Source organism: Porites lutea, chromosome 1 (genome assembly GCF_958299795.1).
Source record: "Porites lutea chromosome 1, jaPorLute2.1, whole genome shotgun sequence".
NCBI classification, from domain to species: Eukaryota; Metazoa; Cnidaria; class Anthozoa; order Scleractinia; family Poritidae; genus Porites; species Porites lutea.
Window position 1 is genome coordinate 5,260,920 of NC_133201.1, and position 26,988 is coordinate 5,287,907.

General features: G+C 40.8%; 2 protein-coding genes across 2 annotated transcripts in view; one reads left to right on the top strand and one right to left on the bottom strand.

Moving 5' to 3' along the window:
- Positions 1–26,988, bottom strand: part of LOC140936593 (uncharacterized) — a 167,774-nt gene that overhangs the window by 22,829 nt on the left and 117,957 nt on the right. Inside the window, exons 98-122 of the mRNA XM_073386122.1 lie at positions 26,209–26,353; positions 23,938–24,150; positions 22,667–23,230; positions 21,446–22,060; positions 20,578–20,903; positions 19,877–20,108; positions 18,481–18,696; positions 17,503–17,715; positions 16,406–16,621; positions 15,122–15,340; positions 12,975–13,190; positions 11,617–11,832; positions 10,734–10,949; positions 9,351–9,575; positions 7,753–7,959; positions 7,135–7,368; positions 5,512–5,724; positions 4,592–4,807; positions 3,947–4,168; positions 3,352–3,567; positions 2,796–3,002; positions 2,059–2,265; positions 1,650–1,871; positions 450–674; positions 1–95 (exon numbers count right to left, since the gene is read on the bottom strand). The exon at positions 1–95 is cut by the window's left edge and continues 124 nt beyond it. Coding sequence (XP_073242223.1) covers positions 1–95; positions 450–674; positions 1,650–1,871; positions 2,059–2,265; positions 2,796–3,002; positions 3,352–3,567; positions 3,947–4,168; positions 4,592–4,807; positions 5,512–5,724; positions 7,135–7,368; positions 7,753–7,959; positions 9,351–9,575; positions 10,734–10,949; positions 11,617–11,832; positions 12,975–13,190; positions 15,122–15,340; positions 16,406–16,621; positions 17,503–17,715; positions 18,481–18,696; positions 19,877–20,108; positions 20,578–20,903; positions 21,446–22,060; positions 22,667–23,230; positions 23,938–24,150; positions 26,209–26,353 — 6,096 coding nt within the window. The remainder of the gene's footprint in view (positions 96–449; positions 675–1,649; positions 1,872–2,058; positions 2,266–2,795; positions 3,003–3,351; positions 3,568–3,946; positions 4,169–4,591; positions 4,808–5,511; positions 5,725–7,134; positions 7,369–7,752; positions 7,960–9,350; positions 9,576–10,733; positions 10,950–11,616; positions 11,833–12,974; positions 13,191–15,121; positions 15,341–16,405; positions 16,622–17,502; positions 17,716–18,480; positions 18,697–19,876; positions 20,109–20,577; positions 20,904–21,445; positions 22,061–22,666; positions 23,231–23,937; positions 24,151–26,208; positions 26,354–26,988) is intronic.
- Positions 16,371–26,988, top strand: part of LOC140943368 (protein LZIC-like) — a 296,884-nt gene continuing 286,266 nt past the window's right edge. The window contains exon 1 of the mRNA XM_073392454.1: positions 16,371–16,375. The gene's annotated coding sequence lies outside the window, so the exon portion shown is untranslated. The remainder of the gene's footprint in view (positions 16,376–26,988) is intronic.

Below are 26,988 nucleotides of genomic sequence, written 5' to 3' on the forward strand. Positions count from 1 at the left end.
GCTGTCGATGCTTGGGCACACGCACTGGGCGAGTCCTGCCTGTGTGATCTCACATCGGGCAAAGAATCTTTCACAGTTGGCGAGCAAGCATGCAACTAGAAAAGAAATGATAAGAAGGGGTAAAAGTTCGTACAAGGAAATGGGCAGATCGTGCATTTTTTAATGACAAATACCGTCAAGCGTTTCAGTTTCTACAAAAACTGTCCTCACTAAGAATTCCCCGGTACTTCTCTAAAAGGTGGCTGTCAGGGAGGAAGTTTTAATTCGATAATAAGAATAAATAGAATAATAGCCTGTCATAATTCATTAAACGTTATTGACTGCTCCGTCGCTTTCACTGAACATCCGCTGTCACCCGGATAATGATATTCAAGGAACCTATAACTTCATTATAAATTTAAATTATTTCTAGAGTAAGATCACAAATCACTGAATATATATTTTCGTACCACAATGGCCATCGTATTCAGCTTCTATATCCTTTCGCATCAGACACGCCCTTGCTTTCAGAACGCATTCATTAGGATAGTTCTGTCCATCCGTTCCGCATACAGGTTTGTCTTGACGTGAACAATCACTTTCCAGGGGGCAGACGCATTCTGGGTAACCTTTTTCGAAACCACACCTAGCGCCAAACCTGCAAGAAGCACTGGAGCAGGGCAGAACCACAAGACCTGAGAAGCACAGTGATATAAACATTCAGTACGTGGAGTTTATATATTTGATACATCCTATTTGCTTATGCCCTTTATGGTGAAGATTTCTTTCGCATTTCCTTCGAGTATTCTTACCGAAAACGTTTGTAAGACGGCCAACTCCTGACTGGCACCCTAGAGTTGGCCTCGACCGTTCGTCCGTGAAGTTTTTTGACTCGTTTATAAGGCATACAGCTCTATAAAACCCCTTTCGCTTACGTAAGGTAGGTATAACGCTTGTGTCTGTAAATAAAATCCTACGGTGCGACCATTCATATGAAATCTCCTTAAAAGATCTTTCATAAAGTGCTATGGTTTTCTTTTCAGCATTTGGTAATATAAAATTTGGAATTTTTTTTATATAATTATGACTTTAATCACTTCTGAGAATGAAAGGTTGAGAACAGTCCAATCGGTATCTGTTTAAGGGAGAGAAATTGACTGTAGACTGAAGCCACTGGAAATCATACCTCAGATAATTGCGGGCGACAAGAGGGGCCCGCAATCCTAATCTCCAGGTTGTTATTACGCATGCTTCGCATGTATGTAGCCAGCATTCGTTTGGACTTCCACTAAGAATGTATGGAATGCACAGAGCGCAATTTGATCACGCGCGTTTGAACATTCTATCACTTGCAATTTGATCAAAGGGGGTTTTGACCATCTGTCACGTAAAACTTACGTAAAGCACAGCGCGGGAGCAAAAGCATTTTAACCTTCGATCGTTGTCGCCCGCACTCCCAAACCTATGGTTATTACTACTATACGTGCAGCTATAGATCTCCACCCATCCACTTTCTTCTCGGTTCGTGAAACGACAAGTGGACGATTTCAACGAACCTCAAGTTATGACGAAAATGCTTTTAATGGGGCAGACATCAAATGAATTTTCCTTCCTTTCTTATCAACAACGACAAAATAAGGCCAACTTAAATGCGCATTGTGAATACTAACCGCATTCTCCACTAAACTGTAAAAGTGTCCTTCGTTGTGTTGCGCAGTTCTCTGCTCTCAGCGCACACTCACTAGAATACGTTCTACCGTCACTGCCGCAGACAGGCGAGGCGCTCTGGCCGCGCAGGCAATGGAGCAGAGAAGGACAAACGCATCTGGCCTGATTGTTTATACCAATGATGCAGTTTTCGTAAAGCCTACATCTTTTAAAGGAGCAAGCATCTGAAATTGTAAAATAACAAAGGTGAGCGATGCACAAAAGTGATGAAATTTGTGTATTGGTGTAAAAAAAATTTCTTGGTCGCTGAATTTTAAGGATGTTAGTAAAGCGTTTGGTTTCTTTCACATTAGGGGTTTAGCAGCAAGAACTAAGTAATAAGGAACTTTTGTCAGTTTGAAATACACTTACCACAGTTTCCTTTTCTCACTACCACGAGATCCTTTTTGGTCTTGCAGGCTTTAACTCTCATGTAACATTCACTTTTGTAAGATCTTCCATTAGAAGCACACACGGGCTCGGCGGAGGGAGGGCATTTTCGTGGACACCGGCATCTAGCGGCGTTGTTATCCACAACACAATCCTGGTACGATTTACATTCATGGAACGAGCATTCGTCTAAAGAGCAGAAGAACCATGATAATATTTCATTTTGTCTCCCTATTTGTACACGTATAGCCTGCATGGCAGCTGTCAATGGGGTGAGGAAGGAGGGAAAAAACGCAAAAGGGCCAATGAAGAGAGGATGGCCACCTGTGTTCTCCTTCCTTTTCTGGGCGTGCCACGTAGGCTAAGTTTTTGTTACAACAAAAAACTAAAGAACTATACAAAAAAGAAAACGTAGTGCAGCGAGTTCATAGATGGCCTGCGCGAATGGTGTACGGTTATGGTGATTACAAAGTTTAAGTGCATAGGAAGGTTGAGATAACAACAAAAAAACAGAACGTTAAGAACCTTAAGACAGTCAATGAATTTCGTTAAGCTGTCGCTAATACCAACTATCATTGGAGAGTTTAATAGTAATTCACTCTGAAATCAGTTAGTCGAAAAGTAACCATTAAAAAAAGGTTTTTTACTTGTTCAGCCTGTAAAAAAAGGCAATAACTCCACAACTTTTTGTTTTGCTATACAATAAGACCATTGCTCACCGCATCTTCCTTGTTTAAACGTCATGTCAGTCCCACAGGCCTCCACCTTGAACAGGCACTCGTTATCGTATGTTTTGCGGTTACTGCCGCATACGGGTTCTACATCATCCGGGCAATCTTCAGGAGACTGGCAGACGCACTGGGTAGAACCATCCGCTTGCTCCTCGCATTTCGTGTTGTTAGTGCATGCCACAAATTTACATGGTTCTGGAAAAAAAATGTCCAGACTGTATTTGTCACAAGGTCACATGATTCGCTCATAAAGTGAAGGCAACTGAAGAAAATTAGACTTCAGCTAGGTTAACTACCGTATATATTTTTCCAGGCAAACGATCCAGAAATCGTTGCACCGAAGGCTTTTACCAATTTCCCTTGCAGCCTCTGGAATGATGAATTCAGACTTCCGGTTTTTGCGCCTCTCTCATTTTTCATCGAGAAAACCTTTACCTGCTGCAATTCTTCGTAAAAGCGGACACAATTTTCGCCCATATCTTAGTATCACCCGCGTGTGCCATAAAGGTGCAGCATAACAATCAAAATTTTGCTACTGTCTTACCACAAAGACCGTCTTTTCTCTTGTCTGTATCTTGGTTGGCCTCACAAGCGATAACTTTCATGAGACACTCGCTGATGTACGTTTTCCCATCAGAGCCACACACTGGCTTCACTGAAGCTGGACAGTCCTCCTTCTTGGGACACACACAAGAGGGTGTGTCAGGGGAGTTGTGACAGACCGCGTACTTTGAGCACTTGATTAGACTGCATCCTCCGCCTGAAAGAAATGATAACCACCTGTAAATGCTGACTTAAAATTTATGAAATTATAATGCACGTAAATGATGTTTCTTCAAACAGAGCTGATTATAAGCACTTAAAAATAAACAAAATAAGAAAAAAATTACAAAAGAAAAAATAATCAAGATTAATTAACTTAAATAAAATGAAATGAATTAAATTAAAGTTACATTAAAATTAAAACTACTACTATACTTTTATTTCAAGGATCATTTCTTGGGATACAAACGCTAAGACTTAAGATCAACAACGCTCGAGGGGTGTGAAATGTCAAGACATTTTTACAGGAAAGTTAAGGTAAAAAAGACAGTTCCACCTAATAAAACTGAAAGTGAAAAAGGTCCACGGAAACTTACGACATTTTCCTTTGTTTACAACCACCAGTCCCCCACTGCCGGAAGCGGCCGAGCATGACCTGACCTTGAGAAGACACTCGTTTGGATACTCTTTTCCGTCTGAACCGCAGACCGGTGCTGGATTATAACCGCAGTCATCAACTTTTGGACATCGGCAAACAGCTTTGTTTTCCACGACTTCACAGACCTGGTTAGGTTGGCATTTCATTCCAGTGCAGGTGTCTGGCAAAGCAATTTAGAGTGTAAACCATATGAAAATTAGGAGCTATCATTTTTGCCGTTCCCTTTAAAGGAGCTGTGTCGAGAATTTTAACAAAATTCCAACACAAATGAAATAATGGCTCAAAGAACTAAAAGAAGTTTGAAATAACAAAGCAACGACAAAAGAAGGCCCGGATGGACAAACTTGAAGAAGATTAAAACAGACTGAAATTGTTAGCCTAACAGTTTTTCAAAGTTAACTTTTCTTGGTTTGTAATGTTTGGTCTAATGTTTGGGAAGTCTATTCGTTGGGCTGTGATTTTGTCGTTTGGAAGTAATTTGTTCGTTTCATTAAGTTCCATAGCCCATAAAAAAGAGTACATGGCAATATTAACAAAATGAGCCGTACAGCCGTGACACAGCAGATGATCTCTTTATACTTACCACAGCTTCCTTCCTTCTTGAGCACAAGCCCACCACCAGATCTGCAGGCTGCGGCCTTCAGCTTGCATTCATTATCGTAGGAAATACCGTCGCTACCGCAGACCTTTTCCACTGTTGATGGGCATTCATCTTCTGATGGACAGCGACATTCGTGTAAACCGTTCTGTTTTAGGAAACAATGACTGTCTCCGGGACATTTCACCAAGTCACAAATACCTAGTGATGGACGACATTAAAGCGACAAGAATACTAAATTTTCATCGTTTAACCATTGTACGTATCGGAAACTGATTTGAAAACTCATAGAGAATTAAAAAAAAAAAAACACAATGTCACTGCTAGAGATGTAAATGTGGAAGGCGCTAAAACGAGGAGTGGGATACCCAACATTATTCTGGGGGAACGTGGAGAGTTCAACTAGAGAGTTAAATGTGAATACGGTACATGCCCCTGCTGCGAGGACACTTCGATACAAATTCTTGGTTTGCGACACGTGTCGAGGCGGCCAAATGATTGGTTGATAAACCGATGGGTTCGGTTATAAAACCAGAGTTTAGCTAGTGATTGACGAAACCGTGTTCTGGGCCATTTTCAGTTTGGCTAACGACAATATCTTAACGCTGTCTTCTTATAACACTGCCAATGAGGCATATTGGGTGGACCAGAAAAACAATTTGTGTTTAGTTAAAATAACTCACTAAGGAACTTATCTAGAGTTCAGCTGCTTGCTTTAAACCGCGGTCTAAGTTAGACATCGTTCAAATAACCGACACTAGAATTTTCTTTACAGCGGAGGGAACACTTTTGTTCTCATAGCCAACATGGCCGCCTAGTTGGCGTAAGCCACAAAGCAGTAATTATTGAGTAGAATGTCTCATCTGCTCGGAACCACCTTATTAAAGTGAAGTGCATCTACTCACCACAATAACCACTCCTTTTGCGAGTGACTCTCTTTCCTGCTTTACAAGACCTCGCTCTCATAATACACTCGTTAATGTAACTCTCACCGTCCGAGCCACAAAGTAAGTCGACTAGCCATGGACAGTCCTTCTCGGATGGACACACACATACTGGTCTGTCATTCTGTACTAAGCATGTGGCATAATTGTCGCAACTGACAGTTTCACAGGAAGCTAAGACAATAGATCGTACACAACATTGTAAATAAGACTGCTGACAATGACGTTATAAACTAACGAAAGGGAAATAAACGAAAAAGGAACGATAATAATAATAATAATTATAATTATAATAATAATAATAATAATATAAACTTTATTTATATAGCGCCTATATCATGAACTGTTCTAGGCGCTTTACAAAAAATATATTAAAACGCTAAAAAAATCTAACAACTACATATATAAGTATGAAAAATGGATAAAACTCTATTTTTTAAATTAAGAAAAAGCTTGGTGAAAAAAAAAAAACGTCTTTAAGTGTTTTTTGAAAGAATCCAAGGAATCGGTATTCCTTGAAGATGCGGGTATGCTGTTCCATAATTTAGGTCCTGCAATAGAAAATCTTCGATCACCATGAGACTTTAGCTTAGACCTCGGCACTTGAAGTAACTTATTCGAGCAAGAACGCAAAGAGTAGGAGCTGCTGCAAAAACTGAGCAAATTGGATATATAACTTGGTGAAGGGACCTTTAAATTACGTGTACGTCGTTCAATAGACCATTGCCGAGTTCCAAACTCTTTCAGTTTTAAAACGAGGCTAAAAGCAAAAACCTTTCTTGTGGAAATGAGTTTTATGAAAGGAAGAATCATTTTCATATCAATAGCTTTGCACTTAGGGCGCTTTCCATTTGTCAGAACTGACCGGCCAGACCATTCCCGTCGTAATCACTTTCCAGCCAGATCAGTCAAATCCTGAATGGTATGCAAGAAGGAGATGGTTTTTGAGCGAAAACCCTTTGGGAAAAACCGATTTCCTTTGCTCACTGACTGGTCCGGCAATGGTCCGGCCGGCTAGTGGACAAATGGAAAGTGCCTTTAGCCTCACTTTGAAACCGAGGCTTGAGGTAACTCGGTAATGGCCTATTAACTCTGTTACAGTTACATGCTTGCAGATAAAGATAACCGGGACTTTTTCTCCATTTGGCTTCAAGTTCGCATGCAATGCTTTCAATGTTTCTCTATGCAACCTCGCCACCCTTTTACAATCCTTTTTCTACATTCGTTTTTGATTAGAAATATTGTGTGAACAACACCAAATGCGATATGAATCCAAGAGGCGTGACAATTTACTTCACAAGCCTTTCCATGATAACCGTGGCTTAGAAGTTAATCCAAGGATAACATTTAAGAGTGCTTCTGCAGATCTCCTAAATTCAGATGATATAAAAACTCTAGATGTATTCAGGTTGGGTCTAACTCACATCAACGTTTAGGAAATGAAGTCAGCACAATAATGGCTGGAGAACTTACTCGAGAATTTTGGAGCGATATTCAATGCTAATCGACACATAAGAAAGTACATTCCAGAAAAAAATTATTGCTTCGAGATGTTAAAATTTCGAATTTTAAGTGACTACTTACCGCATTTTTGATCAGGAACTGGACTTATTGTCTTGCCCAACTTGCAAGACTCTACCTCCATAGAACATAAGTTATCATAAAGTTTCTGAGTTGTTCCATCGCTTCCGCAGACTGGGTTCCTTACAGTTGAGCAGTCGCTTATATCTGGACAGCGGCATGCCACCGAGCCTGAACTGAATGTGCACAAAGCATTGTTGGTACAACTCTTTAGCGAACACGGAATGACGACAAGCCCTGCAAGAAAAAAGTTTTCCGTTCAATATGTAAGTAAAGAGAATGCAAAGTGGCGCCTGTGCATCCATTTTTAAAGATTGGCCTGCTTTCCCGCCTTTTTTGTGTCCGGTAAGGCTTAGTCCACTTCGTTTTGTTTTGTTGATTACTCGCGACAAAACTGAAGAGATTACTTCTAAACCAGACAAAATCACAGCTTTTAGACAAACAATTACGTTTCCCGAGCTTCACAATTTAATGTTACACACCGAAGTGTTCAGTTCGGCAGAAGGGTTTCCTAAAACCAGTACTTCTTTAATTTTTTCTTTGCCTCCAGTATTTATGTCGTTTTCACATATGACATTCTTGATATGTTAATGAACTTAATGTGATGTACTGTTAACTTACCACAACTGCCTCGTTTAATGGTCAGTCCCTTTTTCTTTTCACAAGATTCCTGTCTTGCTTTGCACTCATTTTCGTACGTTTTTCCGTCACTGCCACACACAGCTTCACCAAGACTTGGACACTGCCTAGGACACTCACACTCAGCTTTCCCTTGAGCATTAACGACACAGTTGTGGTCTTTAGGACAAGTCACCTTTGAGCATGGGGCTGGAAAAGGAAAAGAAAAAAAGAAAAAATGACACCACTGAAATTGTGCTCTAGACACGTCAAGGCTGTGCTCTAAGGAAAATTGAAGGGATCCCAGTGCTGTGAAACTGTAAAATCTAGGGTGCCCAGCATATTATTTGTATGAAAAAACTAAGATTTCCTAGTCGCCCGAGAACAAAAGTTAGGCGCCAGGGGCCATCGGGCTTTGAATATGATCAAAAAACATGACCAAATGTGAGGTGAATATAACTGTAATGGGGGTTAAAAGCAGGGGCGTCGCCAACCTATACACCTGTAGGTCCGGGCCTACAAATTTTTGGTTAGATCACTCTATCGCTTGTAGTAGATTATGCATTGATGGGGTGAGCTAAGAAGCTTAAGAGCTGAAAGTGTTGGTGAGGTCAATGAGTACTAGTCATGCGTGCAGTTTTCAGGATATGAGGAAATGAAAGTCAGCCAGGCCTACAACTAGTCGAAAAGCTGAATACACCCCTGACAAGTGCTGGGATCTTCAACATGATGTTAGTAAACCTGGTGACCTTCAACCCTACCACACCCAACTGAATTTCAAGCAAGATAAGTGCAAATGACTCTCTTTTCTTGCAAAATTGGCGTGGGAAGTGGGGAGCCTGCGAAGAGAAAAACCAAAAAACCATAACAAAAATTGTTATCAGGAGCAGAATCCTTTATAATAGTTAATTTGAAGGGTTCTTTCAGCTTTTCCAAGGTACTTTTGTCCTCCATTGTGCCAACTATTAAAGGTCTCCAATTATCAAGTTGGCAGAAATCCAATCAGATTTTCGGTTTTCCCAGCCTACACTAAAATATTTTTAAACCAATTGACCATTTTCCTAGGAAGTGATACCCTATTCTGGACCCAAACACTCTGATTTCTGTTGCAAAGCCTATCCGAGACTAAATGCCATACTCTCAGAACGGCCAATAACTATATAGCCCATATAAGGTAGTGCCCCTGGGAGCAAATGAAACGTAAAATGAAAACCATTAGAGCAATTTTCGTATGACCTTAAAATGAAAATGCGCCGACAAAACAAACACAACAAACAAAGGGAAATAGAGCGATTTGATTGGGTTATCAAACGGCTACAAACGCGCGTGGCTTTTAGTTGGTTAAGCAAACGCTCGGATGAAAAAACTTCATGCCCGAGAACATTCTAGAAATCAATCGATACCTCGCTTTGACGTCATACTGCAACACGATTGGCCAATCGAACAAAGCCTTCTCCATATTAGGGTTTTCTTTGGCGGGAAAAAGAAGAGTCCATTTTCTGATCTTTTCATCCATTGGCTGATAAAACAAATAATAGTTACCGAAACCATTTTTCAAGGTCATACGAAAAACGCTCCATATAAGTTAGCTGAGAACTTACTGCATGGGCCCCTAGCTTTAATCTCTATTCGTTTCTTTATCCTACAAGATTCTGCTTCCAAACGACATCTGTTTTCATACGTCTTGCCATCGTCTCCACAAAGTTCGCGGACGGAACTTGAACAATCCTCGGCTTTTGGACACTGACACTGCGCAGTACCAGAGCCGTCTGCAGCCACAGTACACGTACCATAATAATTCCGGCAGTCTGAGAAAGAGCAGGGACCTGGAAATAGAGATATCAATGGAGACATAAGGGACCTTACGATCCGACAACGGCGACGTCCATGAAAACGTCGCGGAAAAACAGGCTACGCATCCTTTTAAACCTTTTTACGATTATCCTAAGTCGCCAGGTACTTAAAAAAAGGGGAATCTATGTTGGAGCTGAAGAGAGAGGCCGCACCAAAGTCCAGGCCCCGGTTGTTCAAACGTTGGATAGCGCTATCCACCGGATAAATCACTATCCAGCGGATAAGTATTACGGAAATCAATTACGCTATCCGCTGGATAGTGATTTATCCAGTGGATAGCGCTATCCGACGTTTGAACAACCGGGGCCAGACAGAGATGATACAATTCATCGCCTTGCCGTTCCCGTCCTCAAAAAAGCTTAAAATTTGGTCCATTTCACGTCGTAGTCGTGCAGGAACGGCAAGGAAATGTAGAAAAAAGCATGATGCACGTGCAGAGTTGTTTCTTTGCTAACTAAACCTATTGCTTTTTGACGCTGCCGTTGTCGTCGTAGTTTCGTAAGGTCCCTATCAGGGAACGTGCGTAGCAGAAAAGCTCTGTGTTGTAGTATCTTTGGAACGACGCAGGGAAGACGAGGGAATTCATACGTTTTGCCAAACACGAAAATAGTGCCACGTTATGCGTGGTGACCAAGACGTCAAAGTTTTATTGTTGACAATTTATCTTAAAGAAAGCAGCGCTCAAGGCAGGTCAGTGAAACTGTGAAACTCAGAAAACCGTGAATCCGAGAAATATTCCTGAAATGTTATTGTGCTACAAGAAAACGCAAATCAGGTGTAAGAAAACAAAGCTGCAGGCATTAACGGCAATTATTTTACGGTTTTGGGCCTGCTTACGTGTCCTCATCTTTGTTGTGATAGATCATAACCAACAAACATTCCTAAGATATTTCAATTGGTCATGGGTTTCTGTGCTGACAATAAGCTTGATGCAAAAGATCCAAAGGTTACGTTTTTTTCGCTAAGAGATGTACAGCATTGAAGATACACCACATCCCTGCAAGAGCTAGTTTATTTTATTTCCTTAGCACCCACCACCGCCTGTCATTGCGTTGCACTAGGGCAAACCATTGAACGAAACGCTGAGAAGCGCATTATTATCACTAGTATTTAACAGAAAATCCCCTCACCGCATTCTCCACTGTGTTTCACCGTAACGTTCATTGCGTCATCACAGCTATGGGCTTTCATTTTGCATTCACTGTCGAATGTTACACCATTTGAGCTACACACCCGATCTCCAACATCCGGGCAATCATCTGCGCTTGGGCATTCACAGGCGGTTGAGCCGTTAGATTTCTTTACACACAATGCGTGATATAAACAACGTGCAGCTTTGCAAGGATCTGAAAGGTGCGAAAAAACACTCCCCACATTACTTTATTCATTACTTCACTCTAATTAAAATTGTAAAATCATCCAAAATTACTATTTTGCGTAATCGGATCCTACATTAACAGTTAGGTATTCATAATACATCCGAACTTTAATCTGTTGCCGGATTACAATTCACCAAATATCATTTAGTTACTTTTTTTTTTTTAATTTTTAACTACAGCCAATACTCTCCTTGCTGTTGTGGTTGAACCACACGAGAAGTAAGTTCATGTTAAGTATGAAAGGAAAAAGTGACGTCAAATGAGACTTAACGAGTATTCTACTTCTTTTCACAGGTAGTGTCCGAAAACCTGCGGAGATAAGTAAACGTAGCCAGATCTGGTCTCTCATTCAGTGGGGAAAAGCGGAAAGCAAATTTCATCTTCTCAGTGCTCATGCATATTTTTTTGTGTGTGTGCACATTTTCTTTCGCTTGTCCCGACTTACAGACAACTTGGAACTGGCGAGACCAAATTTCTTTTTCCCTCGGTAACCCCTTAAATACTGACGGAAAAAAGCTATGAAAAGACAGGGAACTTTGATTATGTTGGCGCGCATTTACCGTGAATAACGTTCACTTATGTCAGAAGTAATACCAGGTGACTACGGATATCGAACAACTTTGTAGCTACTTACCACAAATTCCTTTTTTATCAACAACAAGTGGCTGGCCAGTCACACATGCTTCTACTTTCAGTCTACAAGGATTAATGTAAGTCCGCTTATCACTGCCGCAGACTGGATCATAATCTCGTGGACAGTCATCCTCTTTTGGACACTGACAGATGGGTTGATTCAGTTTATTGGGCACACATCTCTTGCCGCCAGAACACGATGTGTCCCTACAAACCACTAAGAATATACGTTGGCCAATTAAAACACGTATCAAATAACAAAACAATCATTTGAGACAAAATCAATAGCAGTTTCAGTTGTATCAGAAGGTCATTTAAATTAAAACAAACAAACGAGTTAAAAATAATTAACAGACGAACAAATATAAATTTGTAGGGATCATTGGTAGAGACCTACTGTCTTTAAGAAAAATGACACAGTTAATCACGCTGTGATGACGTAGTTATTAGGGAGCTTAAGCAACTACGACAACGGCGACAACGACAACTTAAAAAAAAATAGGTTTAATGATCAAAACAATAGCTCTGCACGTGCATCACGCTTTTTAGTCCATTTCTTTGACGTCCACTGCACGACTACGACGCGAAATCTCCTAATTTGACGTTTTATGGAGGACGTAGACAAACGACGATGAATTTTCCTTCCTCTTTTTGATCCTGAATGAAATCCTTAAGAATTGAAGTCCAGGAAAAGTCACCTGCATTTGACATATTGAGCGGGTCCAAATAGACGCGATTAAGTTTTAAAGAACCGTCGTTTTTTTGCTGCCGTCGTCGTCGTCCTTGCTGAAGGGCCCTATCATTGTGGCGTCATTTACCTAATTTGTGATTCAACAATGATTAGTTGAGGAGGCCTATGCTGAAATATCATGGTCTCCATGCGGTTCTTCGTCACTTTTCTTTACGTACTTTTAATCAATCTGTAATTTCTAGTGTCGACAAACAATAATATATGAAAGAAATTGTCCTTCTATCTCGTACACGCAATTTTTAGTTTTAATTTTTCCCTTTTTTTATCATTATGAACAAGATGGTTTAATAGTTGCTTTAGTTTTAATTTTTTTCCGTTTTTACTCATTGTAAATATAATAGGATATGGTTGTAAATTTGTAAATATTTTTCAATAATGTTGTTTACATGACTGTAAAGCGCCTTGAACATAGGATAAGAGCGCTATAGAAATAAAGTTATTATTGTAATTTTTATTATTATTATTGTTTTTGAAGATAATTCAGTGGGAGTAAAAGTGGGGCTGGTGGAGTAAGTTTTTAGCATTTTGATGTCGTTGCTTCGATCTTTAAGAGTGACCATCTGAAAAAGGGTGAAATATTTTTCTAGTAGTTAAAAAAACATATGTACCGCAAGCTCCTTGATGTTTTACTCCAACAGTTGTATTGGTAGAACATGATTCTGCTTTCATAATGCACTCATTTAAGTAGGGTCTTCCATCGGTGCCACATATAAGGTCCCTCTCTTTAGGACAGTCCTTCCTCTCGATGCACTTGCACGACGATGTGCCATCTTTGTGACCAATACAGACTTGGTTATCAGGGCAACTATTTGGGTTGCAGGAACCTAACCAATAGGAACCAAGATAAGTTAAAAAAAGCTGTACCTGTACTAACTTCAATTTTCAATGTAAACATGTCCCTGTTTTATTGTCTGAAGTCCATGGTGAGCATTTTTGCAGCTCAAGTACTCAAGTACTCAAGAAGTTTTCTTTTTTTATGAAACTGCGATTCCTGTAAAAGTCCTGAGGAGATTGACCCGGCTATGGTTCACGATACTCGATCTATTTTTTATTGACATATCGACTATTTTAACTCCAACTTGCCGGCTCTAACGAAGTTCAACGACGAAATTGTTCCCTCAAATTACCAATAAGCAATCTCTACAATGCGTATGCAGTAAAGATTGGACTTAATGCTAGGTCTTTACTACAAGGAACAGCTCTTGCGCCGAAACGAAAATCATATCGGATAGGGCTTTCGCTACGGTTACTTCAAAGCGTCTTCTGTAACGGTCTCGAAAGTGATAGGTCTCTGTATTACTCGTTTCTCAGACCAGGGTCCCGTTTCTCGAAAGTCCCGGTAACCTTTAAGACTTTTCGGGCCCGGAAAGCTGTTTTATGTTTGCAGCATTTGCATTCACGATCAAAGTTTCAGTAATTTTAAAAATGATACAATGAAACTCAAAAAAACAACGATACAAAATTGACTGGTTTGTGAGCTAGGAACTGAGCTACTATTAAAATATATTTGACAGGTTTTGATTTTAAATTTGTGTTCGCGCCCAAAAAATACCGGGCTTTTTGAGAAACAGGCCCCCCACCGGAGTGTCTTTCACGACGACATAAAAGCTACCCGATAGAGTGTAGACATATCTTCTAAGGATACACAGATCACAAAACTAACCTCGTTCCCAGGGTTCTCTCGTACCCGCCCTACGGAGCCTGGTTGTAAGAACCCCCGGTTGTAACACCCCTACCTGTAACAACCCCTGGTTGTAAGACCCCTGATTGTAAGAACCCCTGGTTGTAAGACCCGTGGTTGTAAGACCCCTGGTTGTAAGAACCCTTGGTTGTAAGAACCCGTGGTTGTAAGAACCCCTGGTTCTAAGACCCCTGGTTGTAAGAACCCCTGGTTGTAAGATTCCTGGTTGTAAGAACCCCTGGTTGTAAGAGCCCTGATTGTAAGAACCCCTGGTTGTAAGACCCCTGGTTGTAAGAACCCTTGGTTGTAAGAACCCCTGGTTGTAAGACCCCTGGTTGTAAGAACCCCTGGTTGTAAGAGCCCTGATTGTAAGAACCCCTGGTTGTAAGACCCCTGGTTGTAAGAACCCTTGGTTGTAAGAACCCCTGGTTGTAAGACCCCTGGTTGTAAGAACCCCCGGTTGTAAGAACCCCTGGTTGTAAGACCCCTGGTTGTAAGAACCCTTGGTTGTAATACCCCTGGTTGTAAGATCCCCTGGTTGTAAGACCCCTGGTTGTAAGAACCCCTGGTTGTAAGACCCCTGGTTGTAAAAACCACTGGTTGTAAGAACCCTTGGTTAAAAGACCCCTGGTTGTAAGAACCCCCGGTTGGAATAACCCCTGGTTGTAATACCCCTAGTTGTAAGACCCCTGGTTGTAAAACCCCTGATTGTAAGAAACCCTGGTTGTAAGACCCCTGTTTGTAAGAACCCCTGGTTTTAAGAGCCCTGGTTGTAAGAACCCCTTGTTGTAAGAGTTCTGGTTGTAAGATCCCCTGGTTGAAAGACCCCTGGTTTTAAGAAGCCCTGGTTGTAAGACCCCTGGTTGTAAGACCCCTGGTTTTAAGAACTCCTGGTTGTAAGACCCCCTGGTTGTAAGATCCCTTGTTGTAAAAACTATGTTTCTCGCTCCGAAGGGCGGGTAGGAGAGAACCCTGGGAACGTTGATCACAAACCGCTTTAAGAGGGATTCTTAAGACGGTCTGTTAACGTTAGGCGAAAATCTCGTTTATAATCAACTGTGTTATGTTTCTCACCACAAGGTCCCACGTGAAGCTGATGTATTTGTTTATTATTGGCACAAGCGGTCGCATCTAACTGACATTTGTTGATGTATGTCTGTCCGTCTGATCCGCAAACACCATCACCCTCCTTTGGGCACTCGTCTTGTGTTCGACACTTACACGTCACTGAACCGTCAAAGTTTCCAATGCAAGCTGTGTTGTTTTTGCAATCTTTTGCCAGGTCACATGGGCCTGTTAGGATGAACGAGAAGATGATTACTTCATTTACTAACTTCACTAAAAACAATAAGATAAGAAATAAGATAAGGGAAACTACAAAAACTACGCAAATATAGGCTAGGATACTGCAGCAGCGAGCGCCAATTACCACAGGCCCAGGACACAGATCGTTAAAATATAGTGTTATTGATCGGCTATTTCTTCTTCACAAAACATGCGAAATTTTTCGCCCTTTTCTCTAGTTCAAGTAAAATAGCTCTTGCCCAGGGATTTTCCGTTGAGTGTCTTTTTCAGTTGTTATTCTGCTCAAATCAGAAAAGGAGAGACACATTTTGAATGCAGAATAATTGGATCAAATCCTTCGGGTAATTCATTTTGTTGTACCTCAAGACAATTTTCTTCAAATTGCCTCTTTATTGCCAGGCCCCAGTTGATCAAAAAGGTGGATAGTGCTATCCACCGGATAAACCCCATTTCAGTAAATAAGTTCAATGAAAAACGAACTGCTCTTCCTAGTGAACAGTGATTTACACAATGGATAGCGATATCTACCTTTTGAATAAGTGAGGTAGGTTTAGAAATGGGGAATGGGCATCTGAACGCACATTCTGTTTAGGAAGGGAATACTTCTAGGTTCTTCTGCTATACATGTAGTCTCCCTCGAAGCCGTTGTTGTCTCGTCACGCAACGCTGCTAGGGAGGAGCGTTACGCAACGAGCCAAAAACGGCTACATGTAGTAACCTAATCAGAAACACTGGGGCTAACCATATCTTGAATTGGCATTCAGTCCAGAGTGGAGCAATAATAACCCAAAGTGCTTTATGCTATTAAATAATCAGGATGAACTCCGACCACGTGGTGAGTTGTTACCTAAATCTACCATGATGCTTATAAGCCATTTCCAAGTTGTCTTAAGCCTCTGTTTCAAAGCGAGGCTAAGTGTGACGCCATTAACATGAAAATGACATTTTTGATCCCATGCGAATAAAATTTATTTTCAGAAGAAAGGCTTTGCACTTAGTCTCGTTAAGAAAGTGAGAGTTTTTGGAACTCAGAAAAGGCCAATGGTAACTTACCACAGTATCCATCCATAACAACATAGATGTCCATATCTTTTTCGCATGCCTTGGCTTTCATTACACAGTCGTTGAGGTAAGTTTTACCATCACTCCCACACACAGTGTTAACAATAGGAGCACAGTCAAGTTCATCAGGGCAGATACATTTAGCGTTTCCTTGGGAGTCAACATCGCATGTCTTCGGATCTTTGCATTTTACACTGGCGCAAGGTTCTGAAATAACATGCCAGCATATTTACTAAGACTAAGAGAAAGATGCGATGAAAGCTTATAACACGACAGCGCAAAGAAATAATCATTTAGAATACTTTTAAAGAAGAGGTCATAATATGCATTTTGCAGCTAATGGGATCAAATTATGCTCCGGAAAAGAACGATCCTCTCCAACGAAAAGCTGTGCTTGATGAGCCACTTAACTCTACGAGGCAACATATCCCTTCGTCAGATAACTGAAAATGAATCAGCCTGTGAACTATTTCACATGAGCGTCTATAGCTTAGCCAGCTACGCGGGCGTCAAGTACAGTAGAACCTCCATTTGACAATCCTCTATATAAAGAAGTCCTCGATGTAACGAACGATTTTCTTTACCCCAGTAATAGTAAAATAAATGAAAAAGAACCTCGACATATCGAAACCCCGTTATATCGAACAAATTTTGACAGTCCGTGGCTCTTCGTCTAATCAAAGTTCCACTATACTAGGCTTGCTGGTTAACATTACCTACCCAACAAAGACATATTCAAAGGTGGAGAAAATTAAACTAAGGTCGTTTGCCCATTTTCGTCCCAAAAATGCAAGATGAAGAATTGAAGAACTGGAGTCAGTAGGGGAGTAACTTTTGACCCGAGATTGGAAAAAAAAAAACAGCCGATTGTTCACAAAGAAGTTATAACTGACCACATTTTCCACTTTTCATCTAGTCAATTAATGATGGATAATACAAATGCCTCTAGAGTCAGGGGCCCGAGAGGGTGAGCACGCTTATTAATTAACTAGGTCACGTTGTTTCAAAGTATATTGATCCTAGTGAATGACTAAGAATATAAAAGGAGCTCCGCTTTTACGCTTGGCTAAATCTGTATACTACCTTACCGCATTTTCCACTTTTCTTCTCGTCAGTGGTTTCGTTATCTAAACAGTTTGCGACATCCAGAAAGCATCTATTGATGTAGGTATTATTGTCGCGGCCACATACCGGGGTGGTTGTCTGAGGACACTCCCTGACATCCTTACATACACATTTTGCCTCTCCGTCTTTCACTTCGCAGCGCGCATGCTCTTTGCACTTCTTTCCAGCACACAAACCTACGAGTGAAAATATTTCAGTCGAACCTGCTTAGCAAAAAGACAAGGTTGTGTACTTTTTTACTTGAAAGCAAAGGTAGATGGAACTCGAACCACGCCTCCTAATATATTAAATTAAATACATCGCGCAAATTGTAGGTCAGAATGTGTCAAAATGTGACTGTGTATGAAGGAACTACGGTAACTGGCAACTCAATGTGTTCTCATAGCATCACAGCATGTCCAAACGGTCAACGCCTGTTAAATTCTTAAGCCAGTAAAGTATGGGTATCAAGAAAATTTCAGCTTGTCCATGTCATTTTTCAGTCCCAGATGAGGATATCTTCCAGGCCCCAGTTGTTCAATAATTGGATGGCACTATTCATAGTTAATAGAGTGGAATGCTATAAAACCCTTCAGACCCCTTTGTTGTATGTTTTTGTACACCTGACGGTGCACAACGTTCAATAGCATTCCTGACATCATGATCGTATTGACCAATAATACTGTTCCATTAACTTATTCCATGACAATTTGCCAACACAAAACAAAGGTTTGTGCACCGTCAAGGAGCTTATTTGACGTTTGACGCCTTTCATAACCAGTCTTCTCTAATAACTATGCACTATCTACAGGATAAATCGCGATACGTATAAGTATTAGGAAGACCAATTAAGCCAGCCACTGGACAGAGACTCATCCAGTGGATAGCGCTATCCACCTTTTACCTATGGATACGAAAAAAAAAAAAAACGAAAAACAACATAGCTGGTGATGAACACTTACCACAAGGCCCAAGATTAGCAACAGTAGTCTCTTTTCCATTTATGCAAGCGTCTACTCGTAATTCACAATCATTACCATACGTCTTGCCATCACTACCGCAAACTTCATCACGAGTTGGTGGACAGTCACTCAGTTTTGGACAAACACACTCTGAATTAATGTAATCAATAGCTTTACAGCGAGAGTACTTCTGACAGACTCTCTCTCTGCAAGGGTCTGCAAGTGAAAGAACACTGCTACTTAGGTTTAATCGTGTTGTTCCTATTTAGAGGTGCAGGACATAATTCACTGAGTTAGCTTTAATGTCTGATGTCCATTTTTTTAATACTAAAGCACAGAAAAACACCATAGTCAAGAGTGAAAATTTATAATATTCAAGGGTACGCAACGACGGTTTCCTTCTAAATACATTGATAACACTTTTTAGGCTATCAAGAGTACTTTTAGATATCTAGAAATGCATTCTAAGTGGCGCCAAAAATTTGTATCTGTTCGGTCATCCTAGGGGAAACTTGAGTCTTCGAGATTACAAGGGCATGAGTATGATTGTCCTGAAAATTTTAGATGCAATTTGACGTGTTACGAAAGTGAGACAATTCTGATCTCTTTCTCCATTGCAATTTTCAGTCCGAAAATTTAAGGTTTCCTTTTCTCTTCTCTCTTGGAAAGTGAAATGTGAAAATTAAACTTCAGAAATTGGTAGGGAATTTATTAGATAAGCTTCGAAAATTGTACATGAGTGGAAGGGCCATCTAGAAAACTTTTTAGCTACCCTCAAGTAATGGGAAAATTCTAGGCGATAATTCCTTCTCCGAACAGACATTTCACAGAAAATAGTCCTTGAGTACCACTTAGTATTACTGAGAAGACTGTTTCACTTCACACTATGAGTAGATGAACATTTTGTTAGTCAAAATGAACAACTATTAAGAAAGATTGGATGAAAAAAAAAAGGTCTTTTTTTAGCTATTCATTCATGGTAGATGATTTTCTGTTTCTTTTAAATTACTGACTTGTTTGAGAACTGGAATGAAAAGAGCAGTAGACCTGCACCGTTCTAAACCTCGTATTTCACTGGTCCCCTTTAATCTGCACCTCCATTGTTTTCATGGATAGGGGCATTGTTATGTGACAATCCTTATTTTTTTCCCAGCTTATCAAAAACAATCTTTCAAATAGGTGCGGGATCGCCCGAAAAGAGAGGGACATAATAATAAGGGAAGTAATAACAGCAGTTAAGCAACATCAGAGCATTGGACTTTGAACGATTTTATCTACACTAGAATTCGAATTTACAATAATCAATTTACTGTATATTACTCTCTTATTGCCTGTTCGAAAATGAACAATATTGTTCTATAAAATCATAGAATGGTCATATAATCATATGGATTACCATTACAAGTGTCCTTTGCTAGCCTGGCGCTCAAAGATTTAAGATCATCTACTGAATTAAGTGTGTGAACGTTCGTTCCTTCCCTGGCGAGAGCAATGTGGTTAGGAGATGGCGCGTTTACACCGACAGCGATGACGAATATCTGAATGTCTCTCGATTTTAGAGAAGCGGCAAATGTCTCAAGATTTTCAGTAGTATCCCCAAAGACTACTACAATGAGTGACCTGGGTACCTGCAGTAAAATAGCACACGAAGTAAGCGGGAAACAAGTCAACGCAACTAAATTCTTAACGAGCAAACATAACAAATATGGCAAGCGTTTAGTCGCAGTTTCTAGTACTACGAAACCCTTCGATGTACAATTATCCCTTCAACTTGTATGTTTAGCCTTCTTACTCAAAAGTTGCCTCGGTTTTTCTGCAAAGCCCAAAAAAACCCATACAAGTTGTCGGGAACAAGAGAGTTTCCTGGGGAACAAGTCAATACCTCCTCATGCTCACTAGCATTGGTGGCGAGGTCTTGAGTCGGCCTCTAACGTAAAGACAAGCATTAAGCTACCTCGAGCAAGCAAAGATTGAGAGCTGCTTGCCTCGAGTAGTTATTTCTGAGGCCCCCCGTAAGACATAAGATACGGAAAAAGGAAAGAATCTCCCTTTAGTAGTGGTTGAGCATGCGTAGTGATTCATAGTTCACGTTCTTACCCGACTTCTTATTCCGGCTTTGAAGATCTCTAAAGCCTTTCGCAGCATATCTCTTAGCCTGCTCGTTGGACTTGAAGCAGGCGTCTTCCTAGGTTGTAGTAAAGACACTCTAGCTCTCAGCAAATCTGGGTCACTGTATTCTGTGAGTTCAACGTCCTTTCTTGCAGTTTCAGACACTGTGATAATTCCCACATGTGTCTTGGATTTGGAAATAGTGAAGGCACTGATCGTGGTGAGAACAAAACTCTTCTGTTCTTCAAATTCTGATCGTGTGACATTGTATGAAGAGTCCAGAGCGAAAACCACATCCATGGGATACGGACAAGCTGAAATAATAACAAAAAAGGGTTCAAAACGTGGCATACAGCAAATTGTTCTTTCTCGAAATATCTTTTATTGTAACTGTTCATCAGAAGGATACCTAAAATGTGTTTAATTCCTTAGCTGGCATCAGCTCCATCAAAAATTAACGCCATACCAATTGTAGAACATTTTAGAAGGAGCTATCCAAAGAGTAAGCACCGTTACCGGAGGCCTAAGAGTAGGAGAATAGTCTAAAGAAAATGTAATGCGTTAAGTAGCGAACTAATTACACACGTCAATTAAGTAAGTAGAACTAACTGTGCAATCTAATGAACATTCATACACCTACGAGAGGGAATTGAATTAAAGATATGAAGATTCAATTTTCAAGTTACCAAGAAGGCTGTCAAGAATGCAAAATGATAATAATGAGTAGTAAACTCCGCAATAAGAAAAGATCTAAACGAAGGTTACCTCGCAGTACTCTCTTACAACAGAAACTTCACGTGTACGTTGTTTGTTCGTACTGTGGAAAATAAAAGGCTCCAATTTTTACCAGAATTACCTGCTGGAAGAGAGCATAAAGGCTCTACCAAAATAGCGCCTCTGGTGGGCTTGCAGCGACCACACCATCCGCCACACTTGGCGGTTATCACAGCACCGTCATATAATCTACTGTAATCCTGAATCTCCAGACCATTCGGGAATCCTTGGAAGGACCAGGTCACATCGTCCCGTACCCGTAGCCTCGTCCCGCGCAAGTCAACCTTGAACGAACCCTTCCTGCATTTACTTGGGTTGACAGAGTAGCAGTCACCAGCCGTGCCGTAAGCTACATCACGACCCACTCTTGTCTGTGCAAAAGTGAAGTCGTCGCCTACAAGTTTCATGGTGTCAAGATCTAGACGCACTTTAGTGAAGTTCGTTGCGCCTTGCTCAGCGTATAATTCTGCTCGAGCAGGTCCATTACAGGCAAACCTGTTCCGCAGCCGCTCGTGGTAGATAACAGCGTAGTTATTCTCAGAACCTGATTCCAAGCTGATGAATTCCTGTGGTGCATCGGACGCCATATTGTGACAGTAAACCCGTATGGGATCATGACACCTGTCACTCACATGGATAAGATAATGACCGTCTGATGAGTACCCGGATGTTTTCACTTCAGCGCAACTGTGGTACTCTGTTTAGAAAAGTAAGTTTCAGACATGTAATGCTGTGTTTTTCAATTCTGAGGAATAAGATAAACTATATACACACTGTATAGGCCAGATTGCGCTTAATCGTTTTCCTCTACCTCCAAAAGAGAGTTATTAAGACTAAAACGTAGTTTAACGAGCTAGTTCTAGAGACTGTGGTGCGGTGAATGAAACTCTATGGTAAGTCTATTAAACAAGTAACAATGGAGGTCGGGACCTTGGTTAAATTAATAAAACTAGCGACCTCTCCCTTTAACCCCAAACAATGTTAAACTTTGAGCAAAATTGGTGAAAGTGAGACCGTTTGGGGTCACAACATTGTGGGGGGAAAGTGGATGGATGAAGGGATGAACCCAAAGCTGATCCAGAATTTCTCACTAGAAACAGAGTCGTATGAACAATAACTTGGCAGGGCTTTTCTACTGTGTCCCAAGTTCTTATGACCTCCATTGTATGTAATCAATACAATCAAATATGAATAACAAACTACCGGTATATTATTTGTTAATTGACTTCATTTTGTCCCAGCTTCATCTTGTGAAAAGAAACTTCAGACAGAGTAAATATTCGTAGGTCCTACCTAAACTCACCTTTAGTGGCTGTAAATGGCAGTTTTTCTCCCTCTTCCTCTTCTGTGCCAGGCTTCGGTATCACAACAAGATCGCCTCCTGAAGCAATTTGTTTGAACTTGTCTTTTCCGGGTTTATCCGGATCATCGGTGATGGTAACAACAATCACCTTAACTGGCTTTTCCCTTAACGTTAAGATTTCAGTCTTGATATCGGACGAGTTCTCATTAAAATCGCCCTCAGTCATAACAACAAGAATATCTTCTGCAAACGGCCGCGCGCCGCGTTTTAGTGTAAACACTTCTTCGCTAACTTTCTTCAAAGCTCCAGCAAGTGTTCCTGGTAAAGATCCTGGACCAGGGATACTCTCTGCCACAGTTTTGAAGTTATCTTTGCTATATCTGCCACTAAAATAGACCCTAACATTGGCAGGGCCATTATAATCGACAAGAGCAAGCATGGTTTTGCTTTCAGAAACTTCATACTCATCCACCATTTTCTTGAGAATTGTCACCATTCTTGCAAAATTAGCCGTGGCTTTAGGGCCAGAGGCGCCAATAACAAAGGCTAGGTCCACGGCCTTCTCTGCAAAAAATAATGCACAACAACAAATTCAATAGACCAGGATAAGTGGCGTAAGATCATGACCATTTACCTCTTGACAAGACCGCAAGCACTCATATATTTTCTTTACAGATTGCGTGGCATGACTGCGAGGCGCGGAAAACGACGGCGTCAACCTGAAAAGAGTGTGCTTACGCAACCAAGACGAAGACGGAGCAAAAACGTAACTTACAGTGTTTCAGATTCATCGCTATAATTGCAAATCGGTCAATTTGTCAAAAAAAAAATAAGTGAATCAGTTTTCAGCAGCTGAATCCTTTTGAGGAAAAGAAAAAAAAGGAAAATCGTCTTCCTGTGTTGAGGTCGTCCTTAAAGTGCGATATTATATGCCATGATGGCAAACGAATGTACGAACAACTGTGACGTTTTTTCTCATTAAACCAATTGCTTTTATGCCGTCCAGTTGCCATCGCCGTCGTGGTTAAGCGACGACTTTAATATGTTCTCACTAATGCCCTCGCTTGCACTTTACGCGTGTCACTCTAACTTTAAACATAAAAGAGTGAATGCTTACAGTCTTCTTCAAGACGTTTGTAAATATTTCTTCAAAACGTTATATAAATATTTTTTCGCTCTGTTACTGCTAATTTATTACACTGACAATACACCATGCAATTTTCTTTTCTCCGTCACAAGTAGTTAAAGAGACACCCGTTGTGAACACTTACGACAAATTCCACTTGATTTTACAGTGGTTACTGTCTTTTCCACGCAGGCCTTTGCTTTCAGAGTACACTGATTGGGATATGACACCATGTCACTTCCACAAACTGGTTTTACAGGTTCATTGGTGCAATCCTCAACACAACGGCAGTCGGCGGTGTCGTTTGGCAAAGCATAGCACTTGGCATAGTAGTCGCAGCTGACGTTTTTACAAGAATCTGCAACCCACAAAACAAAACGGGGTTTCAATTCTTCAACTTTCAGTCTAGCTTAAATAAAACCCTTTAAGCCCCGATAGTGATCCCCATTCAATTTCTCCCAACAATAACGCTGCCTGATCAAACAGACAGGTAGTGAAAATTGATGAAATGCTCACCAGAGATAGAATGTTGTGATATTAGAACAAATTCTCTCAAGCAATACCATACGAAATGTATGAAGAACAGTGTGGAGAAGACGTATGTTGATGTTGGGTCTTAAAGGGTAAAAGGGGAACAGCGTGGTCTGGAGGTCTGCGCGTCGGACTCGCAATCCGCAGGTCAAAGATTTGAGTCACGTTCTCACCATTTGCTGAATATGTTTTTCGAAGTTCAACACCTTGGTCATACAATAATGTTGCCTAGTAATTACCTCTTGCCGGTTTTTTTAAACCCATGCTACGTCTCATTTAGATTATTTGACTGGAGCGAAGGCAAAATACCTTAGCGCACTTCCGCCATAGACCAAGATTGAAAAGATAGACTTCGCTTTTAATTTAGAAATGAGAGGCTACAAAAATGTTAGTAGATCTGCAAGAAATGACGATGGCTGACTTTCAAAAGGACAATATCAATGAAAAGCAATAAGATAAACAAACTTACTACAGTGCCCAAGGTACGCCACAGCGATTTGTTTACTCAGAAGACAAGCATTACTTTGAAGAAAACACTTGCTGAAATAAGACCTTCCATCACTGCCGCACACTGGTCTGTATATCTTAGGACATGAATTGACGCACTCGCAGAAAAGAGTCCCGTCTTTCGTAAGTCGGCATGTTCCATAGAATGGGCAAGTGACTTGATAGCAAGGAGATGGGTCTTGGAATAGTTTAGAATCAGAAGAGAAGAAAACATGTTTATAGAAAAGCGAAGCACGTAAAAGCTGTATGAAAAAGGTTTACAAGAAAGAAAAGATATAAAGCTAGAAACGTAAAGTAGAACAAGTCCTCGCATGGAGATAGCCAAAATACTTAGCAACGTAAATAAGCAGGATCTAAAAATTAAGTCTTAGTAAAGGCGATTTACTGACAACAAGTCCCGGTCAAGATAATTGATCACTTAACGAGTGAGAAAACACAGCTGGTCACAAAATGTCTATTCTCGTTCAGTATGACAAGCTACTAAGAATGATAATGATAAGAATCGGTAAGAGAAGACGGGGGCGTCGCGGAAAGCGAACAAAAAAAAGACAACTTACTACAAGGTAGTTTAGAGGAAACAGTAATGTTAAGTCGCTGAAAACAGGCCTCTCGCCTTAGATAACAATCATTCCAGTATGTTCTTGAATTTGAACCGCACACAGGATGGTATAAGGCTGGACAACGGTCTGCGCAAGCGCAGCGGGCTGAACCATCTTTCTGAGCAATACACGCGGCGTAATGCGCACATTTAGTGAAATTACAAGGATCTAAACAAGAAGTAAAGGTCAGAGATAGATGAAGAAATCAGAGTATGGGAGAAATATTCCCTTCATGCTAAGTAAAGATGAGTAGAGAAAAGAAGACAGGAAGCCAGTATTTCTAAAATCAGTTGGTGTGTGAAGAACAAAGAGAGTGCAATAACTAGAGAGGCTGGAAACTGCGAGACAGTGCGATGACTCTTCCACCCCGAGTGACTATTACTTTTTTCCGGCTCAACAATTCCCCTAATAACCCCTACCTATTAAGAGTGAGTCATCACCAACAATTTGCCGTCCACACCCATGACAACAATTTGCCAATCACACCCAAAGCCGCTTCTTTACACACAAAGCACCAGAAACAAAAGATCTATGGACAAAGATTGCGACAGAGTGGTCGCTGGAAACAGACTCATCTACTGGTCATGTGCCCACCCACTGACTGAGCTAGGGAACGACTCATCGCTTCCACGTTAACTAGGTTAAAATGAGACGCGCGTCATGTACATTCCTGAGATCAGCCATGTGTGAAACACTGGTGTGTGTGGTTAACTACAGGTAACCAAAATTCAAACCGTACTTATTTCACCTTATGCGTTAGAGAGGTATTTTAAACTTACCGATCAAAACCCTGCTCATAATGTCCTTAACAAGCTTTTCAGGTTTGTCTACTTCTGGGGCTGGATCCGTTATAACTTTGTTTTCGTAAGGAGGTATTGAGATACCAACAGGATCTACCTCACGTCCAACAGCAACAGGAATCACCTGAAATTGTTCAGAGATACGTGCTTGAGTATGAGAATAATATTACGTATGAGAACGTTGTCCACTAAATTTCAATTCAGCCTCGTGTTCCTTCTGACATCTGGCAAAACATCTTCAAGGATTAGTAAACGTCGTTAAAACTTGAGATGGTGGAACCCACGCAAGCAGACAGCCTCTTCACAGACACTACCATTAAGTGGAGACTAGGTCATCGTCCTGGTCTCATGCAAACACAATATTTAACCTACCTCTCTTGAAAAGGGTTTTTGTTGTCCTGCTAGGCTATCTTATTCAACGTTCCACTGTAATTATATAAACGAGTGTAACGATGTGATTTTGATTTCGATTTCACGACATCTGAGTGCAAAGAATAAGCAGGCTGGTTATCTACTCGTGCTTGAGCTAATATCGTGTACATAGTCTAATGTGGAGGACCTAGACAACACTTTACTTTTTACAAATTTTCCGAGAATTTAGTTCCATCGTCGAAGGGTCAGGCGATCTAGTTCCGACATTTCCGTTCTGACGTGTGGACCAATTCCAATGCTGACCATTTCAGGGAAATGCCGAGTCGTGTCAATTTTAACAATGGTCACGCTGTATCGTAAACGAAAACAGCAATAAAATTTGACCCT